The sequence below is a fragment of the Thunnus maccoyii genome, chromosome 1 (genome assembly GCF_910596095.1).
Source record: "Thunnus maccoyii chromosome 1, fThuMac1.1, whole genome shotgun sequence".
In the NCBI taxonomy this organism is placed as follows: domain Eukaryota; kingdom Metazoa; phylum Chordata; class Actinopteri; order Scombriformes; family Scombridae; genus Thunnus; species Thunnus maccoyii.
The window spans coordinates 36,514,079-36,539,782 of NC_056533.1; the positions used below are offsets into that span (position 1 = coordinate 36,514,079).

The following is a 25,704-nucleotide window of genomic DNA, read 5'->3' on the forward strand; positions in this document are numbered from 1 at the left end:
ATACTGTAAATTAGTTGTATCTGGATCTCAGGGTTTGTGTAAGTCAGAGAAACCGCGGGAGGTCAGAGGGGGTATTGACCCTCCTCCTCCTCCCGTGCTCACAGATTGAGGTTGGGATTGTGCTGGTTTTGCGGGTGTAATCCTGCAGATTTGAGCCCCCCCTTAGTCCTTGATCATGATCAGCCAGACCAGCTTAGACACGGAGGTCTTTCGGTTCTGTAGCATCTGTCACCTCGTGTTCACATCGAGCTCATCACCAAACAAATCTACACACTCGTGCTCTGACTTGTGGTACAGCTAAACCACATCTCTCCCACACACAATAACTTCTCTCCTGCTCTAACCATCATTTGCATGTCTCTTGTTCATGTAAACTTGTAATGTGACTGTTATGTTTCATGTTTACAGATCCGGCACCATGGGGAAAGGCTGCATGACAGCGACCAAGTACTTCCTGTTCCTCTTCAACCTTATCTTCTTTGTGAGTATTTATTTTATTTATATGGTTTGAAGTACAAACAACATACACAATACGATCATAACAGAACAATAAAACCCAGCAGGGACAAAGTACAACGTACATTACTGATGAACTTTTAATAACAGATGAGATTTAGCTTCATTAATGATTCATGATAAAATGTCATTAAAGGAGAAATCCACCTTAAAACATCAAATACAGAGTAAAAAAACTTCTCTATTTCATATTTTCCTTATTTGTTTTTACTAAATGTAGTGACTTCATGTGTAGAAACAGTATTTCCAGCAACTGTTAAATGTTAAAACATGAACTATAAATAAATGTAACACATATAAACTATTTAAACATTTATAATAACATCAATAATTTATAATATTAATAATGCAGTTTTAATAAATTAGATAGTCTGACTTTTTTTCCAGTTGTTGTTTTGTTATTGTCAAAAACTAAATAGTTGTGTGTTATCAGACCAAATCAAACAAACAATCACCTTGACTGCAGCTCCTCCTCCGTCAGTCGGTGCATTCAAGCATTAAAGATGACGTTGTTTTGATGGTGTTCAAGTATAAAAGGAAATATAAGTTAATATAAAGTTGGATCAGACTGTTGTGAACAGCTTGAGAGCAGCGTCGAAACAATCCAATGAACTTTTCATTCATGTTCTGGTTCTGTTTCTCAGAGTCTTAATTACAGTGTAGATGAAGTGTTTGTCACCTTGTTACCATGGCGATACTCATTTCCTCTCTGTCTCTGTTGTGGAATTGAAGTCTTTGGTTTGAGGTTAAGAGTTTCTCAGCAACCTGCCAGACGGATGTGATACTGTGTGCGTGTTTTGTATTTCTTCTCTTACTCGTCCTCTATAGGAATATACTGTACGATCTCCGCAGCTCGTGCTTCTCATGTTGTTGTCATTGTCGTTTGAGTCTTATTATACTCTCCTCAAAAATAAACAGAAATCAGACTCTGAGAAACTCAACACTTACATCTGTTTTGAAGACATGTCAGACGTCCTTATAGACTCTTCAGCCCCGCCAGAACCAAAAATAACTGAGCTGAACACGGCTGTATTTACCACTGAGGACCTCGGTATTTTCTACAAGGAATTTGTCTATTTTTAGCAACATTAGAAGGAGCACTTGACATTTTACAAATTAAAGTTACACAAGGTGGTCTTTTATAAGGCTGATAACAATACTTTTTGGACTCTTTATACCTTAGATATTCTTAGATAGATATGACTGTTTTACAGACATCGAAGTCCTTGAAACTTTGACTTGACTGCTGTGAAACTGCATTTACTTTAGGCTTAAAGACTTGAAAGCCAAAACATTTCAGTTTCAGGTTTTGACCTTGTAAAGTCCTGAATCAATAAAAAATGAATAAGACAGTGACACATAGGCATTGAATAGCTGCGCACCTTGAATATTTAACAGTCAGGTCTGTTACTGAACTAAACAACTTGCCTCTTGACTTTCAAGAGGCATTTAAAACTTGACTTTAGGACTTCAAAACATCTTTTTTTACTGGACTTCTGTTTACAAAAACAGAAGCCAACTCAGGACAGTCTCTGTGTTGCGTTAAACTGTTTGCTGCAACACGTGTCTGTGCTGGTGACTAAAGAGAAATCTCTCTGTCTTCAGCTCTCAGTACTTCTGTAACTTCTAACTGAATTTCTGTGGTTTGGAGTTTAGTTTTACTCCTACTACTTTGATATATCAGCTTTATTTCTCTGTTTACTGAAGGCTTTCATCTGTATCAGAGCTATGGTAAGATGCAGAGTATTTCCTGGCAGTGCTTCACATCAAAGGTTTTCGGTGAACCAGCAGGAAGCTTTCATTGTGGAAAATAATTTGAAGATGAATCTATGCAACAAGATACGGAAAATTTCTGTACAATTGTATCAGCGGATCAGTTTTAAATCTTGCAGGCAGAAACAGCCACTGAGAGATGTTAGCTGAGCTGCAGAGAACAGCACACCTCCAACACATCAACAGTGCTTTTTACTTCGCCATCCTGTGCTGTGGAAAAACATTCGTACTCTGCCTGCACAGCTGTTGCTGTATCCCCACCCGTGACAAAAAACGGCTGAAATCAAACTGCTTGTTTTTTTGTCTGCAACTTATCTGCTCTGTAAATCGCTTATTCTTTGTTCTTTGAGAAAATTAGAAACCTAAAGGTAGAAATTTATGTTTCAAATTCTTTGATTTGATGACGGCGCCCCCTGCTTTTACATTTTTTCAATTAAATACTGTTCAATGATCCACTTACGTAGCTGGAGTCCTTATTTCCATACAGCAAATCAAATGCGTAAAACAACAACGTGCCTATTGTTGGCAGAGCAGATGGTTACACTGAGCCTGATAGCATCCTGCTACACAGCACAAGACTCCAAAGACTCTTTCCTGCTAAAGTCTCCTTCTTATCTAACTTACAAACATGAACACATGTCTTGTCCTGCACCTTAGCTTGTTGAACGAGCTACCAAACAAACATTCACCGGGGAAAAGTGCAACTCTAACGTCAGTTAGCAGGTTAGATAGCTAATCAGCTGCTCAGCACATTAAACAGCATGTAAACATACCTGAAAATGTCACTTCAGACCTGTTAGATGCTGGTTTTGTCGTCCTTCGAAATCCCTGTTAGCGACACACTGTTTGTCCATGACTTGTAGCTACAGAAATTTGTTTACTTTGTCTTCATTCGTACACCGGTAGTCTGCCAGCTGCTGTCAATCAAACACAGACACCGACACGCCCCTCCAGCAAGCTGAGGCATAAAATAGTATTCTGATATTTCCCCATTTTGATGACTAAATGTGATTTCAGTTGGACTTTAAAAGAAGCACACTACTGCTGTTCAAATAAAACTGTATAAAACCGATCTGTGAGTTGAATATGTTGTTACCTTACATACGCAGGAACACAAACCTGTTAAAGTGTATTTCTGACTTTTCTGACCCGTCCGTGTGTTTCTCCTCCAGCTGTTCGGGGGCGTCATCATGGGCTTCGGACTGTGGCTCCTCCTGGACAATCAGAGTTTCATAGTCGTCCTGAGTAAGTGCCTGTATCGGATTTAATGTAATTTTCCTTTCAGTGAAACCGAGGAATGAACGGAGCAGATTTGTGTTTGACTGTAAAACTGAAGACTGTCTCATAAGTTATTTTCTTTATTGTTGATAGATTAACGATGGGCAATGTAATTCACTTGACCTGTTTCTTTTTATTTGTGTGTTTTGAAACAATTATCACTTCAGTGAGGTCAGTTATCTGTGTCGGTTGTTTTGATTGAACCGTCGTCACTTTGTTCTGGATTTTAGTGCGATGACTAGTGAAGAACAAATAAAACAAAACGGCCAGTATATTTTTTTTCCACTGGACTCTTTACACTAATCCACTTGTAGAGCGCATGTAGGCCAATACAAATGGAGCCATGATTACACAGGCTGAAAACAGGCCAAGTTCTGGCCGCAGGCTCCCTCTCTGCGTGTGTGTGTGTGTGTGTGTGTGTCTTTAAAAGAAACAGAGAGACAAACAGAACCAAAGATGAAGACATTTTTCCAAAGCCTCTGATAAGACACTCTTTCAAACTGTTGACCAGTCACAGTGACCCTGATGAAGTTCGTACTGTAGACCCACACGTGTTGATGTTACTGTGAAAGTGAAGTCTGTGTGTAGGAGGCTGAGGTGTGATGTGTGTTCACTGCTTGTTTTCCACCATATGAGACTGTTCAGTTAAACACAAGTGTCCAACAGATTTCCTCCATTTTCATCTGCCTGGTTCTCTGGACTGTGTTTTTAAAAAAAAAAAAAAAAAAAAAAAAAATTCCTTTCAGCCACAAGAGGAATTTTTCCTTTTACATCTTTGTCATCATTGATCTACGAAGCCCAGGAGAGGCCATGGAGAAAAGAATAATAATCCATGCTCTCAAATTAATAATTCATCTTCTCGATTTATCTATTTTGCCTGTTCTCCTCATGTAGAGGCACCAAACGCATCCAGTCTCCCGCAACTTTGAAGAAAGCGATGAAGAAGACATTTCCCCTGTTCTTAGTAATGCATCCATGTGTAACATCAGTTACTGATCCAAACTGGATCCGAGGCAGCCAGGATTAGCTGTACGTCTTCCTTTCTCACACAAAGGCCATGTTCCTTGCACTTATTGTGCATCCCGAACCCTGAAGCATTTTTTTTATGAACTGGATGACATCCGAAGGGGGCATCAAAGTTTTTTTGAGAGTGAAAAAGTCTGTGTTGAAGGGTTCTTGGATAACAGTGTTGCGCTTACAAGCCAAAACTCTGAGTATATCCACATATCGTAGTCCAAGATCAAAATAAAACAATTTAGCACAAATTACAAAATTGAGAGCAGGAATTATTAAATTTAGAGCACAGATTATCCATTGACCAGTGCTTCTGTGGAGCGTCTGGAGCGTGTCCAGCTACAGCACATATTACCAAACCTGGCAATCGCACCATTGCTGCATCCAGCTGTTGTTTGCACGAAACTATCCATAAGACGTTTTTACATTTCTATGTGTGTACAGATGAAACAAACAACATGCAGTGTATTATAAGTGAGCTTTAGAGGTGCTGCTAGGTGTATTTTTGAACTTTGGACAGAGCTGAGCTAGCTGGTCCCCCTGCCTCCAGTCTTTATGCTAAGCTAAGCTAACCTCATCCTGACTCTAGAAACATTTTCCCCAAATGTTAAACTCCCTGCTGTATCTCTGTCTGAACAAGTGAAAGTAAGTGTATTAGAGGAAGAGAATCAGAGAGGAAGAGAGAGAGAATGAGACGAGCAGTGTCAGCGAGACAGAAAGGCACAGAGACGACTGAAGAAGAGTTGATGCTGAAGGAGAGACAGCCAGAAATATAGAGACAGACACTGAGCAAGTGTAATGGAGAGATAGCCTGTGTGTGTGTGTGTGTGTGTGTGTGTGTGTGTATGTGTGCTCTCACAACAGGGAGCGTCACTGAGGACATTTGTCCCTCGTCCGTGGCCACTCTGCAGGTGTCCTCCCCTCAGACACTGGGCCCTTTCTGCTCCGTCCAGCATCAGCATGCATCACATCAGCCCAGTGCGCTCACTGCCTTACTCATCTCTCACACACACACACACACACACACAAACACACACACACAGAGCCACATCACCGGTCTGACCGAGTGGAGGGAGCGTGAGTCCGGGGATTTCATGGAGGTCAGGGATGCGGTCATACGACACAAACCACACGTAACGGAGGGTTAAAGTGCAGCTGACAGATTAGCTTTGTGTCTGGACATAAATGACAAGTATTGATGCTCAATGGAACATTTTATAAGCCGAGCCGGTGGCCCGTTCTAGGCTCACAGATGATCGCAGAGGTTTTGAGGGTGAATAAATGAGCGGCCTGGTGCAGCATGTGAGAGATGAAATCAGCCTGGTGCTGCTGAAACCTGATTGTACAAAGTCTGAGCTGAGTCAGAGTGAAGCAAACCAGACGTAGTTCCTGCTTTTACCCGTCTGATATCATCCTCGTCATCTGGTTCATTACAACTTCAATCTTGTTTTTTGGTAGTTTTGGCCATCATTGGTGTCAGTCAGGATCTCATAAATAGGTTCTGGGAACACAACTACAACTAACAACTAACATTGTGCATTGCATTCTTGCATTTTTGTTCTTGTCACCTTCATATATTTCATACACTTCATTTCTTTGTCCACAGCACAGTCAGGATTTTAATATTTCATTTCAAGTTTTATATCATATGTCACAACTATCATTATTCCATTTTGTGAATAGAGTTAAAATTTTTAAAATTTCTCTGATTTCATGAAGGTGCCCCCTACTTTAACATTTTTCAATTAAATACTGTACCATCATCTGCCTACATAGTTGGAGCCCTCATTTCCTTACAGCAAATCAAATCTTGCATAAATTGATAATGTGTCGTTCTATCTATCATCAGCAGAGCAGATGGTCACACTGAGCCTGATCGCATCCTGCTACACAACACACAGGGCCCCTTTGTGCAATTATGAATTTAAGATGACTTTGTGTTTGTGTTTTTTAAATATCATCTTTTTTGAGAAAACCAGAATGTTGAAGTCCTGGTATGTAAGCTTTAAACAAGAAAGCTGATCCTGAGGGTGACTCGGCGGTGTTAGCCAAAGTGAGGCGTAATGGAAACTTGTGCGTGTTGTTTTGTGGGATCGGTGTATTCATGGTCTGTTGGCATTACATGTCAAGGTTCACAGATCGTAATTCAGCATGCAGTATTTCGGCTTTAGTCTGGGGTTGAGGGCTGCGCTGGTCGCCCTGCAGGTTGACACGGCACACGTGTGCATGTGTGTAAAGGCACCGAAACACAGGCAGGCTTTCATTTCCTGCGTCACACCCCCCCCCCCCACCCCCAGCCTAATTTTCCATCATAAACTCCGCTGGTTTCCCTTTGTCTTGGTTTTGAGCTGCGAGCTGCGTGCCCTGGTTCACTGATCCCAGGGGTATCCCATGTTTCCTTGAGGCCACAAGGACTCTGTGAGGGGGGGTTTTCAGTCTTTAAAAGGGTCTGTTGGCAGACATCAACACAGTTACGTGTTCCTTCCAGCATGCTGCATGTACACAACCTCGACTTGCTTTTGTTCAACTCTGAATGTATATCTCAGACGCTGTGATTCTGTATTTCTGCAGGTTCAATGTTAAAATAAAACTGTCGGTTCTTGATGCGTCATGCTCCATCAGTGAAGAGGGTTCCCCAAATCCCAATCTGGAGTTTGAACTGTAGCTTTTTATTTTAGGTTCCTGCATTATTTTCGACACTGATTACACATCAGTAGAAGAACATCGCAGCCACACGTTGGTTTCTGATTTCATTAATTTGTGATGATCACACATGAGCTCGTCTTGTATCAGTTTCCCCAAAGTTTGTAGAGTTCTGTTTACTTCATGGAGTTTAGAGGATTCTACAAATGTTTTTCTTTATGAAATAATCCTTCAGATGAATTCAAAAATATACGTAGGTCTAACAGAAAAAAGATACTGATGATGTACTACGATATGAATGTTTTTCATGACCAACTTTTTATTTTTTGATTAGTTGTATCCCATTCATACAGAACGGGACAAGCATATATTAATACAACTAAATGACAGTTGCAGAAAAAAAGAGCAAAAAACAAATGAAAAGGAAAGAAAATTAAAAACAAAACAAAAACTAACAACACATACAGTTCATCCACCCATACAGCCCATCCCATCCTGCATTTTAATTCCTGAAAATGTGACTGTTGACAGTCTGAACATTGACAGTCACAGTCGATCTTTCAGATAGTGATGAACCTACAGATAATTATCAGTGACTCTGCAGCTCCTCTCGGCTTTACAGAGCTTTCTAGTGAGTTTTAGCTCATTGCTTATCTGTCCGGCTGCAACTTTACTGTTTTGGTTCACTCTCAGCGCTCTCATAGTGTCGTTTTGGGCCGCAGCAGGCAGCTGTTTGCAGAGAAAAATCCCTAAAAAGCCACTGTACACTACCTGCTCAGCACCAAATGGCAAACAGACACAGTTAGCTGTAGCTGGTGAACATAGTGGAGCATTTGGCAGCTAAAGAGCCAGATATTTCCCTCAGGAGTTGGTAGAGAGCAAAAACAGAGCTAAAAGAGAGTGAATATTGGACTTACATCCACCAGATCCACTCAGATACATTTATATGTAGGATTTCAAATACTAAAAGACCATGAAAACTATGATATTAATGTTGTAGTAGGTATGAAGTATAGATTTACAGATTCTGACATCTTTCATAGATTGAGACAGCAGATTTATAGATTCTTTTGCTGCACTTTGTATGTTTTTACTGTGCCTGCCAATCACCCGCAAAACTCTGTCTACCCTAAATGATTCTCTGGAATTATATGTAATTTGGCGAAGGTTGTTGACGTAGAGTTTTGTTTAGTTTTGAGCTGTTGAGATAAAATATAGTGTGTGTTTTTGCGGTGAGGTCTGATGACACTCTGAACAGACTTTTCGACTCAGATGAGGCGAGATGTACAGTAGAAGGAGTCTTATTTTTCAGAAGATGTTTTGCAGATTTTTCAGGCTGTGATGTGTCACATGGAAGCCCTCATTTGCCAATGTAGAAGTGCACACTCCAGCAAATTCCTTTCTTTATCTCCACACTCTAAATCACATCGTGAAGAGGTTTTTCTGTGTCAGAAATTGCTGATGACTTAGAAACAATAAAGTAGATATAGTTTGTTATTGATGGACACAAAGATCTGAAAGTATGATCCCTGAAGTAGGCATTTCTACGCAGTTTGGTGTGGCCTGGAGCCATGCGCCTGCTGAAATATCTCACCAGCCGCATCTTTTCACCTGTAAAATAAGATAATAAAAAACAACTTTACATATATAGCACCTATTATACATAAAAATTCAGCTCAAAGTGCTTTGCAAAACAAAGAGAAGAGCAGACGATGTTAACCTTTTAATATATTAAAATACATTTAAAAATAGGAGGAAAGTAAGATAAACAGTTAATAAATGAAATAGAATAACTGAATAGCCATAATAACAGCAACATTTATCTTTATCAAAACCATTTCCACCATCATTATCTCAATAATTGTAATCCGCTAAGACTGAGCCAAAAATAGCAGTAGCAACAAGGATACAATCTCTCATTGGCTTCCCACCCATGAACACTGCCAGTTATGTTCCAGGAGTTACTGCTGATCAAACCTGTGCCAGCCTTGTAGATTGTTTTCCAAGCAGACCTGCATCCAAGATGAACTTATTTAAAAGGAGAACTCCAAAGATTTAGCATTTCACTGCTGTAACATGATCAGACACACAATGCACAGTTTTAAATAAAAAGGGATCAAAATCAATGCAGCAGAACCAGATATCATCTTTTTATTCCACGTTCTTTTTCCAAAACCTTCTGAAAACCTGGTGCCTGCATTACCCACAATGCAGCTGGTGATTGAGGGGTGTTATGCTAGTGCAGCTAGCACAGTTTTAAATAAAAAGGGATTAAAATCAATGCAGCAGAACCAGATATCATATTTTTATTTCATCTTTTTCCAAAAACTTGTCAAAACCTACCCACAATGCAACTGGAGATTGAGGTGTGTTATGCTAGTAACGGTTAATGTAGCCTGGAGCTGCTAGCCTGCAGCAGAGATGAGGAGCTACAGAGGTCTTTTGTAACTCCAAACCCCCAGATTTATTTTGAACTTTTCTGACTTGTAGCCTTCAGCCCCAACCGACGCTGACTCACATGACATCACTTGAGGCAATTTATCAGATTTCACACAGCTCCCTCTGGAGTTAGTGTTAGCATCTCCCAACACCTGGAAATGCACTTGTGTGTGTAAAATAGATGGAATTCTCCTTTAATGCTGGCTTAATGTTGTACAGAAGTCACTGTTGTTTTATTTATTGCAGGGATGTTTTATTATACTACATTAGTTTTATTTAAGTGTACCTAATGAACTGGCAAGTGTGTGTATTTTATATTGGTAGTTATGTTTTTATGATTTTTGGCTCTGAATCGTTGCTGTTTGTTGTCCTCAGTACATTTCTTTGTTCTGTGTTTTTAATGTCTGGCTGCTGACCACATTTCCTTCAGGATGATAATAAAATTAAAGCTGAGTTTTCAAAACCTGAAATCTCATCTGTATTGTTTAACAGCCTGGATGTATTTATAGAAACATGCTCTGCACACCTCTATGCTGTGTGTATGACGCAGACAAACTACTGATGTTTAGGGCTGCAACTAACGATTATTTTCATTATTGAATTATCTGTCAGTTATTTTCCTGTTTAATAGATTCGTTGTTTGACATATAAAATGGTGAAAAATGTTGATGATTGTTTCCAAAAGCCCAATTTACAACCTAAAATATTTAGTTTTGTCCCGACCAACAGTCCACAACCCAAAGATATTCAGTTTGCTGTCATAAAAGACTAAAGAAACCAGAAAATATTCACGTGACAAGCTGGAATGAGAATCTTTTTTCCTTAAAACTGAGTCAAAATGATTAATTGATTTTAAAAATATTTAATAGGCGATTAATCTTCTGTCAACTGACTAATGGACTAATCGTTGCGGCTCTGCTGATGTTTGAGACAGCGCGGTTTCTGATCTGCTCTCCTCGTTTCTCTGCAGATAACTCTACAGCTGTAAAGGTCGCTTGCTACATCCTGATTGGAGTCGGAGCTTTCTCCATGCTCATGGGCTTCCTCGGCTGCTTGGGGGCCATTTATGAGATCCGCTGTCTGCTCGGCCTGGTGAGTGAGAGGAGAATACTGCATGTTTGTATTTATTTATGTATGTATGGAAACATCCTTTAGACATGATGATGGATTATGCAGACATCGTACGATGGGAGCATTTACTGCCTTAGAGGTTAAAACTAGTTCTGCGTTTATCACTGATGGCAACAGCAAAGCTTGAAATCACTGGATAAAAATTTAAAGGAAACACTTAAAAGCAGCAACAATCAGTCAATTAATCAATTAGTTGATAACTGAAGTTATATGCAACTATTTTGACATTCAATGTTCTCATTTTAATTGCGTCTTTCAAGCTTAAATACCAAACAGTTGACAGTTCTGGGTTCTCAAATGTGAGAATTTGCTTTTCCTTGTTTTACATGATAGTAAATTGAATATTTTACGGTTTTGGACTAATCACCGGCTCTAAGAAATTGTAATGCACTTTTTTTTTACTATTTTCTAGGAATGAGTTGAGAAGCTGGTTGTGTCCAAAATCACTCCCTATTTTCTATATAGTGCACTACATCTACTGTCTGCCATTTTATTTGAGTGTTCAAGTGCTAAGTGTGTAAATGTATCCACTAAATATTATAGTAGTAGTAGCAGTAGTATAGTAGAGTATTTCCATTCGATGCTTTATACTTCTACTCTACTACATTTATTTGACACTTAAAGTTACAAGTTACTTTTATTAGTTAAGATTTTATGTAAAATAATATATTTGAATATTCTAACTGTTGTTTAAATTGTCCACTCTTTTCTTTTCTTTTTAAAATGTGTTATGCACTTTGAGCTGCATCAGTGTGTGAAAGGTGCTTTTATTCAGTAAATAGTGTTTCATTATTATCATTATCAAAAAAAACATGATACACTGTATATAATATGAAGCAGTACTATTACTATTAAATACTGTCTAAAATTGGCACCACAACGATAAACTACAACATTAAAAATGCTTTTACCAGCTAATTTGATAAAAACAAAAATATAATATACTGTCATATAATTCTGAAGGAGTTTTACTTGTACTGGAATATTTTTAAGACTACAGTATTTATACTTTTACTTTAGTAAAGGATCTGATAGTAATCTGGATTTTCCATCACTTACTGTCACAGGAAGTAGTGATGAAGTGATTTCACAGAGTCGATGTTGTCAGTTGAATCATCTGCCTGTTGTTTTATCTGCGTCATTGTACACAGAGTAACGCAAGAAAACATCATGACAGGCTGGTTTCTGTCGCTGCTCTGACACTCTCAGCTCTGGTGCTGAATGTTAACGAAGTCAACTAAACTAAACGTTGTCAGCAGCCAATCAGAAGAGACGCCCAACTCAACCTAAATATGACCAGGACACACAGGGATGATGAATACTGACAATAAAACATGAATCTTACAAGTCAAACGAAAGACTCACGTAGGCTGTTAAAGCAGTTTGATTATCAATTAACCATGTTAATTAAACATGTTTATAGATATGAAAAAGCTTGAACCATGAGCACATGACAAAGTAATATATTGACGTACTACTACTACTATCTTCTGAGGTTTTATAGGTTTTACATATGATTAATCAGAAAGATAATCAATAGTTAGTAGCAGCCCCAACACACTGTTTTAAAATGTGTCTTCATGAGTGTGTTTGTCATCTATTGTTGACCTCACAATCCTTCCTCCCTCCTCTTCAGTACTTCACCTGCCTCCTGCTGATCCTCCTCGCTCAGATCACAGCCGGCACTCTCATCTACTTCCAGAAGGCGTTGGTGAGTGATGTCACTTCCTCCATCCCACTGAACTTATGTGTTTTTCAGCAACAAGAAAGCGCCTTCAGCTTCCTGTCTTCACCAGAAGTGGAGATGTGACGCCTTGTGTACATTGACATCTGCAGCTAGTAATCACCTCGCGCCCACATTTACGTAGATATCTGATTGATTTTATAAAATAATGCACAAACGCTGGCAGAGCTGAAAGAACACCAGAGAGACTTTCTTCTGCAGCAGTCTGACAAACACTGAGCGCTATTTTCATACCGGCGCTAATTAGATCATTTCTCCTACACAACACCCGAATCAGCTGCTCATGTTTCTGTTCAAATAATCATGAGACTGTGTCGATATTTGTATTTTCATTATGTGTTTATAACAATATGATATCAAAACATAAGTTGCCTGAATGTGGCCATTCAAAACGTGCTGATACAATATTTCTTTATCTAAAACACAGAGTGCAGAAGAGTGGAAACTCAGTTAGTTACACTATTACACACAGTCCTCATGGCTTGGGCTCTTTATTGTGTAACCAGCTAATAATTCCAACTTGTATTATCAATAAAATATGTTATTAGTTGTGTTTATAAATCAGAAAACAGAGCAGCAAAGAAGAAAAACCATCTGGTTTAGTGATCGTTTGTGACAAATGCAAAGAATGGTGATGTAAAACTATATATAAAACTATATATTATATAATATATTAAGTAATAATCTGCATCATTGTACCTCTGTGTCAGCAAATCCAATGGATGTCACGTAAGAGTGAAAACACTTATTTCAAACATGGTCCCAAGATGTTAAAAGACAAAGAAACATTAACAAGAACAAGATGTTTGACATATGAAAATAATCTTTCTCATCTCATATCTGTGGTGGATGCGGTCATGTCAGGTCACATGACCTCCTCAAACTTGTGAAACATTTGTTCCCAAAAACCGCAACATTCATTATGGGAATTTCCCCCTTTTTAGTCTCACCTAGAATCTGCATTAATGAATGTAAATGTTGACTGTGTGCAGTGAGTTTTAACAGATGGAATGTGGTGGTTTGCAGCACACCTGTTAATAATACACCTTCATCCTCTGATTGGTTGGCGCTCACTCTGGCCGTTTGTCATAACGTGCCATCAGAAGCAGTGTAACAACAACAAGAAAGAACAACAACATGTGCTATCAATAGAAACTGATTCGAACCTTCCTGGGTTTCATAACAAGTGTACGACTTTAACTGAGAATACAGCATCTGATAAGCATCATCTGATAAGGTGACATCTGGTCAATGTCATACACCAATAAACTGAAATTGAAACTGACAGCGTTTGGTGTCGCGCCGCCCTCTAGTGTTTAATATGAAGTATTTACATATAAACAAAAGGCAGCAGAGATGTTTAAGTGGAAAATTACTCTTGAGTAGCTACTGTATCGGAATATGTCAGTAATTTTACTTCTTTTGTGGTTATTTTAATATTTTTTTATTATTTTTTTTCTTAAAGATCCCCTCCAGACATGTTTTAAGACATATAAAAATACTCTGCTTTGAGTAATAATTTGTATGTGATGTTTTTTTGTCACAAAAAAAGTACAAATACCTGACATCTACTTCTTCCTCATTCAAAAATCCAGAAGCTATGAATATGCATATTTTTCATTCCAAACGTTGAACGTCGTGACACAAGACGTCTCCTCCTTCACTGTAAAGTCTATTCTCAGTGTTTGTGCACCGGAGGCTTCAAGTTTCCACATCGCGCTCGTGTAATGTCTCTGGCTGACGTCCTGAGGCCAGTTGTCTTTTGAACTCTGCCCCCTTCGTCTCGGGGAATCATCTTATCCCCACCCTGCACTGCTGACTGATGAGCCCAGCGCTCTATTAATATATAATATACAACATGCACTTTAGTTGTTGCACTTATAGTTGCTACTTTGTACTCCGTTATTATGCGCTTTATGCTTTTTCATTTTTATTTATTGTCATTCTTTCCTGTATGTATTTTAGATTGTCCTGCAGGGGAATAAAGTTCTTTGAATTGAATTGAAAAGTACTTTCACCTCAACTTCCAACAAAGTAACAGCACATCTAACTGAGTCGGACACAGTTCTGTTTATTCCAGTTTATTCCTGGACTGTTTGTTGTTATCTGTGCTGCTGCTGTCACAGTATCACACTGTGAAAAGTTTATGAGCTGGACAGTGACATGAACGTCCACAACTAAAGATTATTTTCATTATCAATTAATCTATTTATTATTTTCTCAGTTAATTGATTAGTTGTTTAGTTTATAAAATGTCAGAAAATGATGAAAAATGTCTGTCACTGTTTCCAGAAGCTCAAGCTAACGTCCTCAAATGTCTTGTTTTGTCCCGACCAACAGTCCACAACCCAAAGATATTCAGTTTACCGTCACAGAGAACTAAAGACACCAGAAAATATTCACAGTTGACATTTGGACTTAAAAAAATGACTCAAAACAATTAATTAATTATCAAAATTGTTGGAGATTAATTTAATAGTTTGCAACTAATCGATTAATCGACTAATCGTTTCAGCTCTAGTAGCATGTTTGTTTATATTTTACTGATTTGCTCAAGCAACAAAAGAAGAAGAAGAGAGAAAACCCGACAGACTTGGAGCAGAAATCGTCTTTGCTCTGCTGAAATGGACTTTGAGTTCATGGCTTCATGTCTTTGCTTCAAGTATCTGAATAGAAAAGGCTGTAAAAAAAGAGGAACTCAGTTCTTCGGACTGCAGACAGATCTCTGTTTATTGTATCTGAACATTTGTTGGAAGCTCTTGGCTCTTCTCAGCCTCTGCTCACTCTCTGCCAAATTGAGTTTCAAGGCAAACCTCCCCTCCTTCTGCTCTGTAACGAGGGAATATCTGCTTTTCCAGGACAGTACGCAGATCTGTGTTCACTGGAGACCTTGAGCGTCTGGATCCTCGGATCTCTTAGAGAAAAGATTTAACAACAATTACACACAGATTTCCTGCGTCTCCAGTGGTTTGGATCCATTCAGAAACAACACTTCTGTGTTTGGCTTCTGGTTGAAACTACTTAATGTTCTGAACATGCTGGAAATCTGACCACTGATCGCAGATCTGGCTGCCAAAATCTTCACAGCAAGAATGCATGGCTCATGATTCACTTGACATACCAAAGTCAAGAAAAAATAGGACATTATTCAGGAATGCAAGTGAAACATGACACTGATTTAAACTGCTGTAATACTGTGATGTTAATTTATCCTACAGATGTGTTTCTTTTTCAGGAAACTTTATGGTGTTTTTGTTACAAGAAAATCAATCTCGTGTCTGTATGTTGCTGGAAGGTGATTTCTTTATGTTTTGACAAAGCTAGGCTAGCTGTTTCCCTCAGTTTCTAGTCTTTATGCTAAGCTAAGCTAACCAGCTGCTGGTGGTAGCTTCATGTTTACCGTAAACATTCGAGAGTGGTATCAATCCTCTCATCTAACTCTCAGCAAATAGAATAGAATAAGCTTATTTCCCAAAATAATAACAATAATGAAACTTTATGTATGTAAGTGCTTCACAAGTCAATACAAACAAGGTAAACAAAGACAAAAGTTAGGAAAATTAAACCATTAAGACAGAGCAGTGCTAAAAAGATCAAGAACATTAAAGGGAACATAATCATGGTTTTTGTGATTTTCAGTTTTTTTATACAGTTATGACGTCGGGTGTTAAACATAGTCAAAGTTCCAAAACTTGAGGTGAACGTGTGTAAAAATGCTCCCTGCAAGTCAAAACCCAGGGATTCAACCGGCCCTCAACACATAGTTTGTAAAGTTACCACTACTTTCCCATCGAACTGACATCAGATCGTTTGCACTTCCCCACAAACGGCCATCCATTCTGTAGCCTTGGTAGCTAACGTTGTTCACGTTGTCCACTCTTATATTTCAGATCGGATTCAGACTTGAACATGTACGGATGTGTTTCAGAAGTTTCCATTTTGAGTAGAGAAGGAGAAAAAGAAGTGAAATCCTACTATGATTGTTTATTGACGTAGCCTCTGGAGTGGAGTTCATCAGGAGGCGGGTCTTAAAGAGACGGGAGCTAAAACAGCCTGTTTCAGACAGAGGCTGAACTGAGGGGCTGCATAAAGAGCCAGTATAAGATGAATAAGGAGTTTTTTGAACTGTAAATCATGCAAAGATATTCCAGTAGAGCCCCAGAATATAAATATACACCTGGAAATGTGCATGATAGGTGCCCTTTAATTAAAACATATTAAAGAAGTAAAACAAGGTATAAGTACATAGATTCATACACACACACGGGCGCATACATACATATATTCCCACAGATGCTACATCACACATATGCACATATCAAACTATTCCTTTAAGTCAATGATGAGACAAAAAACTAAACCTACAGCTTCTTCTTCTGCACTCTGTCACTGATGTGTGTTCAGATTGAATACAGTGTAATTTTCCATCTAATTTATGTGTGCGGGTTTGAACACTGGAGTGTTTTTGCAGTCCATATTTATTCACCACAAGAGACTAATGAACATGACACACCAGCAGTTGCACTTTCGCTCCTGTTGTCTCTGTGTGTTCTCTTAAACTGGAGTCCTACAGTTCTGGGAATACAATATTTTTCCTCGAGGAAACATTTTCAATTCAAGAGGACACAACTTTCCGCTTCAGTTTGAACCAGCTAGAGTAAATCTGCCATGTTTGATTAGATATTTTATCAACACTACAACCTGTTTTCTTTCAGTTAAATGATGAGATGTCCAAGATCGTCACCAAAGTGCTGGACAAGTATCCAGGAAACAACTCCACCACAGAGCAGGCCTGGGACTTCATCCAGAGGAATGTGAGTCAGATTCATGCTCTTTAAATCTGTTTTTATCTGAAATGAAAGCTGCTTTTAAATAACTACAAATACAAACATGAACTAAGTGTCTCATACTGAAGTGTTTCTGTCAGTTGATGTTTCAATCGTTACTGCAAAAAGAGTTTTTGAGTGCTGAAATTCTTTATTTTCCACCCTTAACATGTTTCCAATACAAATTAACCCTTTCAGCCCAATTGATTTGAGTAAAAAATATCGCCCCTTATTCTCACATAGACGTACTGTAATACACATCTGTATGAAACCAAATCCATCCATTTTTTTTTACCTTTGATGATGAAATTAAGATATTTTAATGGATTTTAAGGGGATTTATTAATGGATTGTAATATATTAAGGTATTTGTAATGGATTACACGCACAGGTTAAGGGGTTTTTAAGAGGTAAAAAATTGATGGTTGATTTTCATGTTTTTTTGTTCAATTTTCAAGGGTTTTTAATGCTTACAATGTGTGATATTATATGTTGTAGGCAGTTAAAGCTGAGGCCATTGCTAAATTATTTATTAACATTAATAAATGTTTGTGAACTTTTTGTAAAGGGTGACTTATCAGACAGTGGTACCAGAAAACAGAATGATTTGTTCAATTCAATATTCATTTTAAAATGCTGAAAGATAAATGAGTTTTCCTTTTAATTATTTGATTGTGAACTTTGAAGACAACAATAGACAGTTATCCAGTCCTGGTGTCTATATTCGGCATCAGTTTCAGTAAGTGGGCCGAGCTGATCTGTCATTCAAAAATCTTCCTGCCAAACTCTCAATCTAACATCTGACAGGAAAATTGATGCAGAGACCAATTTTTCTGCCTCTTAAGTCGACAAATTGACTTAACCCATAATTGACGAGGCGTTTTCATTCCTGTCTGAAGAGCTGCTCAAACTGAAACATCCTTGAAAAGTGTTTTTTTTTTTTGTGGGCTGCTGACAGTCTCTCTGATCTTTTCATTCATGATGCTACTGATTCTCCCTGCTGACCTCCGTCCTGCCGTCTGTGTGCAGATGGAGTGCTGCGGCTGGAACGGTCATCTGGACTGGAACGGGAACATGGTTATCATCAACAGCTCTCAGCTGCTGTTTCCCTGCTCCTGCCAGAACATCTCCGTCACCACCGGAAACTTCTCCGACAGTGGATTCTGTGAGGCTCAGACACCCGACTGGCCCGTATACGACACGGTAAACCGTGTTTTCTGTTACTCTCACCTGACATGAAGGATTGGGGGGTGGAGAGGCTCATACTGGTTGTGTTCTTCATTCAATCACTCTGTGTTTCTGTGTCTTAATCAGGGCTGTGCTGCCAGCGTGGAGAGCTGGCTCCTCACCAACATCTGGGTCATCCTGGGTATCTGCCTCGCAGTGGCTTTTATTGAGGTACAGCAGCACCATCGTTCATAAACAAGTCATTACCTGCTGGCTGGTGATTTTCTATATTTTTCTTATCATCAACAAATAAAAAGACCAAAGCTGACAATAACCTGATCTACTAACAAGTATTGTGTGTATCCAAAACCTGATATATCTTATTCCTCTGTGCCATAGACGTCTGTTGTCGTCCAAAAACTATTAAAAACACGTCGGTGAGTCACACCGCTGCACTGGGTGACATGTTCCTTAATTATAAAGAGTTTAGTCACATTGGTTTGTTTAGAAACGGCTCCAAAGACTAATAACACATTTATATTTTACATTTACATTTTGTCTTTTGGCAGATGCTTTAATCCAAAGTGACTTACAATTGAGGCAAAACAATCAAGCATTAGAGAGTGACTCCGAAAGAGCCGTGGTACAAATTCTCAAGTAGCTGACCAGATACAAGTGCATTGAGAAAGAGACAGAAGGAGGTGTTTTTGTTTGTTTTATTAATATATAAAGTAAGAAACAACTTGAAGTAGACAAGCACATAAGAAATACCATAAGCAACAAGAAAAAAGTGCAACAATCAACAAAGTGCTAAAAAGGTTAAAGGGGCTCAAGACTTCAGGTGTTCACGAAAGAGCTGAATTTTCAGGCGTTTCTTGAATGTACACGTTTTTAGTCAGTTGGTCCGTGTAGGGCAGACGCCACTGAGCATGTGCAGGACCATCATTTTTATTGTAAACAATTGATAATTTTTCATGTCTTTTCGACCTGTATGAAGTTAGTATATTCTTCTGAATCCTCCAGCTCACAGTTTCTTCTTCTTGTGCGTCAGACAAATAGTAAAAAAAACAAAACTTAAGTACATAGTCAAGAGGTTGTGATATGTAGCACAACAAGTTAGTGAAGCTGTAAACAGAACGTTCCTGCACATGCTCAGTGGCGTCTGCGACAGAGACTGAAAATGTGATCGCTGTTATTAGTCTCTGGAGCCTTTCTAAACAAACTAACTTGACCAAACTCTTCATGGTGAAGGAACATGTCACCCAGTGCAGCGGTGTGGCTCATTGATGTGTTTTTAATAGTTTCTGGACAACAATGAAAGGTCTACGGCACAGAGGAATAAGATATAACAGGCTTTAGATACACACACAACACTTCTGAGTAAATCAGTTCAAAGTTGGTTTGGATCCAAACATGAAATTTGTTGACCATAAGAAAAATATTGAAAATCACCAGAATGATCCTTTTACAAGCAAAAGTCCTGCATTCACAATTGTACTTAAGTAAAAGTAAATTCTAATTAAATAATCTATCTTGCCTTCTTTTCCAGGCTTTTGAAATAAATTTAGAAATCATAAATATATCCAAATTAAACATTGCATTTCATACAGTACTTTTTTTTTAATGTGGTGTTGTTTTACATGTAAACGTTCACGTTGCTAAATGCTCCACTATGCCAAATGAAACATTTAAATCATGTTTTGAAGATATGAAATGTTTGGTCTGTCTTGTGTTTGTGTTTGACAGCTGCTGGGGATGATGCTGTCCATCTGCCTGTGCAGGAACATCCACACGGAGTACAGCAAAGTGCCAAAGTACTAAAGATCAACCAACAACGTCCTTGAACTGAAGATTCACAGAAACAGAGAGAGTAAACGTGATGCATTTTTCCACCCTGTATTAGGTGAAATATTTTGTCCAAATGTAAAATACTGTAATGTGTGTTTGCTTCATATTTTGTTGGATTATTCTTCTTTTGAGGCACTTCCATCTGTTTTTTGTCAGCCCAGTTTTCCTTGGAGAACTTTTAGAGACTTTTTTTAGTTTGAACTTTGGATCAGAGAGCGATGCTGAAAAATGTTTTAGAAATATTGGATCTGAGAAATGAGCTGAGGAAAGTAAGAAATGATGGATGAGGAGGATACATGCAGGCTCCCAGGCTCAGATTACAGTGTTGCTGGTATCCATTAAGACTGTTTCTCTGTTAGTTTTCGCTTCATCGTTTCACATTTTAGTTTCCCAGAAAAACCTGAAGAGAGAGATTCATACAGATTTGGGAGATTCTGCACGACAACTGATTTGGACAACTGGAAAATCCACAGAGTGTGGTGTGTGTGTGTTTTTTGTTGTTTGTTTTTTTTTTGTTTTTTTTTTATTTTTATACACCAGCGTTTTTGAGTTATTGTGAAAAGTTTTTAGTACTTTGTATATAATTTTAGTCATTATTTGTGTGAATTTGAATCAAAAAAAAAAAAAAAAATACTGCCAGTGTTTTCTTTAGACGCTGGTCTGTCCTTGAATTTTAAAAAGTTCTTTTCTTTTCATGCTTTCTTAATTTTGAAAGGATTTTGTTTTGGAAATAATGGAAATAATGAGGTACTAAAGAAAAAAACCTTTATGACTCCAAAAGTACCACTCCCAGTTTACAATTGTCTTTGATGACAAGCAGAAACAAGACTTCTTTTTAAAGATAGCTTTAAGTTCATCTACAAGCCCATATTCTACCTAGTTTAACCTAAAAGAACAAGTGTTTGAGCAGTGAAATGTTTCTTTTAACCACTTTTGAAATATGTGAACTTTGAATATGAGGAAAGGGAAAGAATAGATTTTAAGTTCTATTTTGGAGCAGAGGAAATATTTTTGGGGAGATCCATCCTGGAAGTGAAATTTGTTTATAAAAAAATCATTTAAAATTCATTTATGTGAAATTTTAACTTTCAGCCAAGATCTTGTGTTGTTTTTAAGAATGTACAAATACACCACTCTGTTTCCTTTTTATGTACAGTCTGTATGAAAAACATTCACTTAACCTTATAATGGTTCCTAAGACAGAAAAGGACGTCTGTTTATAACTAGATGGACTTCTGGTAGCTAGCTGGATTAGTAAGTGTGTACTCACAACATTCATTCTGTTTCATTTTGCCAATAAACTGATTACAATACTTTCTTTGTTTGAAATCAATCATTGCTGCAAAAATTGCATCCAAGTTTTGTTGCATTCATATTGTATGTGTGTATAAATATAAAATGAAAGAAATCTCAGCACAATTCTGAAAGGTGCAGTGTGTAGAATTTAGTGGCATTTAGCAGAACGCACTTGACAGAAATGGAATATAATATTCATAAGTGTTTGTTTTAATTAGTGTATAATCACCTGAAAATATTGATTGAATTGTTGTGTTTTCATTACCTTAGAATGAGCCTTTTGTATCTACATAGGGAGCGGATTCTCTTCTACAGAGCCCGCCATATTGCACCACCATGTTTCTGCAGTAGCCCAGAACGAACAAACTAAACACTGGCTCTAGAGAGGGACTTTCACATTTTTCGTGAGTTTTGCAGCCACCGGAGGTTCTCCTACATGCTTAGAAGGGGTATTCAGTTGGTTGCACTCTGCAACCTCACTGCTAGATGCTGCTAAATCCTACACACTGGTCTTTTACAGCCATACTAATTAATATTTTTATAACTATGTATGAACTGTCAGTGTGTTGGTTGTGGCTCGTACTGATGAACCTACAGAGAATTATCAGTGACTGTTTTGGTTCACTCTCAGTGCTCTCAAAGTGTCGTTTTTGGCCGCAGCAGGCAGCTGTTTTCAGAGAAAAAGCTTCAAAAAACCACTGTACACTACCTGCTCAGCACCAAATGGCAAACAGACACAGTTAGAGACTAGCTGGTGCAGCCGTGGGGGGCAGGGGTCACATCCTCTCCAATTTATGAAATATGGAATTTTGTCCCCCCCCAATATTTGTAATTTACATGACATCAGACTCCCTCAAAAGGTGAAAGAAAAGTAATTTTTTCCCCTCAATATTCAGAGTTAAACCGACTCCAAAAAGCACAGGATTTGTATTATTCACAGAGAACCTCCTGCATCATGTGTTCATTTCATGTTCTTTCTCAATGACAACTTAATATATAGATACAACACTCTGTACAGATGTTTAATTAAGATAACCATTAAAACCTTTATGTGTAGGTTTGAATATTTGTAACTTTGGTGACTCCTGGTGGTGGAATTACTTATTATTCCATAAACACCTCTACTTTATTACCATGTCCAAGAGTTTATATTGTACGTGATTCCACTTGTTGTTATTGTATTAATCCATAATTCCACCCAGGAGCATCTAGCAGTCAATGTTTTTGAGGTTTCACAATGCACGTTAAACCGAGTTAACAGTAATTATCCACTTTTGCTGCTATGTTTATGATCAAACCACCCACCATCAGTAACTATCTACAACTATAACTGAATACAGTAGTGGAGCATTTACTCAAGTACTGTACTTATTTTGAGGTACTTGTACTTTACTTGAGTATTTCCATGTGATGCTACTTTATACTTCCACTCCACTACATTTCAGAGGGAAATATTGTACTTTCTACTCCACTACATTTATTTGACAGCTTTAGTTACTTTTCAGATGCAGATTTGACACAATGGATAATATAACAAGCTTTTAAAATACAACACATTGTTAAAGATGAAACCAGTGGTTTCCAACCTTTTTGGCTTTTGATGTCTTACAAAAAGCAGTGTGTAGTCGGGGTCACATTTCACATGTCTATGAGTTGTTAACAGCTCCACCAAATAGTGATTTTTCCCTCTAAACTTCTCACATGCTTTCATTTCAATAAATGTTTAAATGATCCAATATTTCAGCAAAAATCAAAGATTAGAGAAAAAGTCCAAAAACTGAAAACAGATTTGTGTATCAGAACTTTGTTTTTTCCTCTTTCCTCTACCATTAATCATCTCACGACCCCTCAGATTTATCTGCTGACCCTTTGGAGGGGCCCGACCCCTAGGTTGGGAACCACTGGACTAAACTAGCTAACTGTATATAAAGTAGTTGAAACTAGCTCCACCTTCAGCAGCTACAACAGTAACATGCTGCTCTAACACTGATGCTTCACTATTAATAATCTAATGATGTCATATATAATAATATATCAGTCAGAGGGACCAAACCACTACTTTTACTGCAATACTTTAACTACATCAAGCTCATAATACTTATGTACTTTTACTGCAATACTTTAACTACATCAAGCTCATAATACTTATGTACTTTTACTGTAGTAGGATTTTCACGCATGACTTTTACTTGTAATGGAGTATTTTTACATTCCTGTATTGGTACTTTTACTTAAGTAAAGGATCTGAATACTTCTTCCACCACTGACTGAATGACACTTATTAACACTATATTGCATTTAATATCATTATAGAACAAGAAAATGTTAGTGAAAAGACTTTAAACTCAGGGCTAACATTAGCTGGTTAGCTAGCAGCAGCTGTTGATTATTAAACATTGAATAAAGAAAGCTCAAAAACATTTAGCTGCTGTTGTAGTGCTGATTTAGTTGCTAATAATAGCAAAGGACAACAAGCTAACACAGTTAACAACGTCATGACCTGGCTCCAGTGGCCACAATAAAAAGGAGACACACTATGATGAAGCTTCAACAAAAGATATTTATTTAAGTAAATTAAACCAAATTAAATAGATAACAGAACATCTACAATAGGAGGTGTGGAAGTCAATGGGATCAGTGGTGTATGTGAAGCATGGATGGTGAGTGTGTGTGCGTGTTGAAAGGTGCATGAAAGCAAGGATAAGAACTAAACCAACATAACCAAATCAAGAGGGAGAGGAGCAAGGCTGCAGAGGTGCAGCAGCTGCAGCAGATAGGAGAGTCAGCCAGAGAGTGAGCTGTGCTGCAGCCACCTGAGAAATCAGGTGTTGCAGGTTAGCTAACGAGCACCTGCAAAGAGAGCAGACAGGTGACTCACACAGCAGCCGCAAGATGACAGGGGTCATCACAACATAGTGGAGCATTTAGCAGCTAAAGAACCAGATATTTCCCTCAGGAATTGGTAGAGAGCAAAAACAGAGCTAAAAGAGAGTGAATATTGGACTTACATTCACCAGGTGGACAGAAACACAACTCCAAATTAATGATAATGTTGCTCTGTAACTGCTGGATGTGGAAATAAGCAACTGTTTGCTTCAACATATTAACTTGAAAGGTGATGATGTGTCAGTGTTGTGACCACAAATCAATTAATACAGGTTTAAATTGAGGATTCCGCAGCTTAAAATATTTTAACTTGAGAGAGGTTTTTTAAAAAAAACAAATAAAGAAGATAGAAGATAATAATAGAGGCAACTGTATCTCCTCATAAGCTTCAAAGTCAGTCTGAGCCGCAGTTATAAACACAAAAACATCCCAGTGGACAAATTTGTGTGTTTAGTCTGAGCACATCCAGGACCTGCAGCTTTACAAAACTCAAGAGGCAGAACTGCAGCAGCCGTTACTTTTCTTACCTGTAGACAGAGCAGGTTGGACTGAAATTGCTGAGCCTGATGGTTTCAGGTGCTTCACATCACTAGACACTGTATGCGTCCTAGTTGAGTACTTTACCTTTGGTATTGTGAGTATTTTCAAGTACCTTGGGCCTTATATTTGATACATTTAGTTGGACACTTATTATGCTGCACATCATGTGCTGTTTTTAGCTCTCTAAACTTAGCGGTTTGGAGTGACTACAAGAAAGAGTATTAAATCACATCTTTGAAAACAGCTTACATAACAGCATGACTACTGTTGCTACCATTTAGTACCACTGTTATTCCTTGTACTATTCTCATAGTTATATGCATCTCTTTTAGCAATGTAGGAGACTTCTCCTGTGTTTTGTACAATAATATAATAACTTAAACAGATAATGAATGACAATGTAGTAAAACACAGTTGTAATAATATAAAATATGTCTTCATAGGAGAGTTTATAATTGTTGACAAATACTGTACTACTGTAATAAACACAAATCTGTTTACATCTACTTTATAGTGTGTTATAAACCATTTATTAACTGTTTACATACTGCTTATAAATGCTGAGTAGGATAAAATAATTAGTCCTTGTGTACAGGATTTTAA

The 25,704-nt window shown here is 38.0% G+C and overlaps 1 protein-coding gene across 2 annotated transcripts in view; it reads left to right on the forward strand.

Annotated features, from left to right (window-relative positions):
* The window catches only part of LOC121880496 (CD82 antigen-like), a 39,680-nt gene extending 17,988 nt beyond the window's left edge, over nt 1-21,692 (forward strand). The window contains exons 2-9 of one of the 2 annotated variants that reach the window (XM_042407560.1): nt 409-481; nt 3,462-3,534; nt 10,634-10,755; nt 12,431-12,505; nt 17,254-17,352; nt 18,394-18,567; nt 18,679-18,762; nt 20,278-21,692. In XM_042407560.1, coding sequence (XP_042263494.1) covers nt 419-481; nt 3,462-3,534; nt 10,634-10,755; nt 12,431-12,505; nt 17,254-17,352; nt 18,394-18,567; nt 18,679-18,762; nt 20,278-20,352 — 765 coding nt within the window. In that variant the 5' untranslated portion in view covers nt 409-418 and the 3' untranslated portion in view covers nt 20,353-21,692. Of the gene's footprint in view, nt 1-408; nt 482-3,461; nt 3,535-9,649; nt 9,832-10,633; nt 10,756-12,430; nt 12,506-17,253; nt 17,353-18,393; nt 18,568-18,678; nt 18,763-20,277 lie in introns of those variants that run through there. The other variant, XM_042415215.1, reaches the window with a different exon arrangement.
* The last annotated feature ends 4,012 nt before the right edge of the window (nt 21,693-25,704 follow it).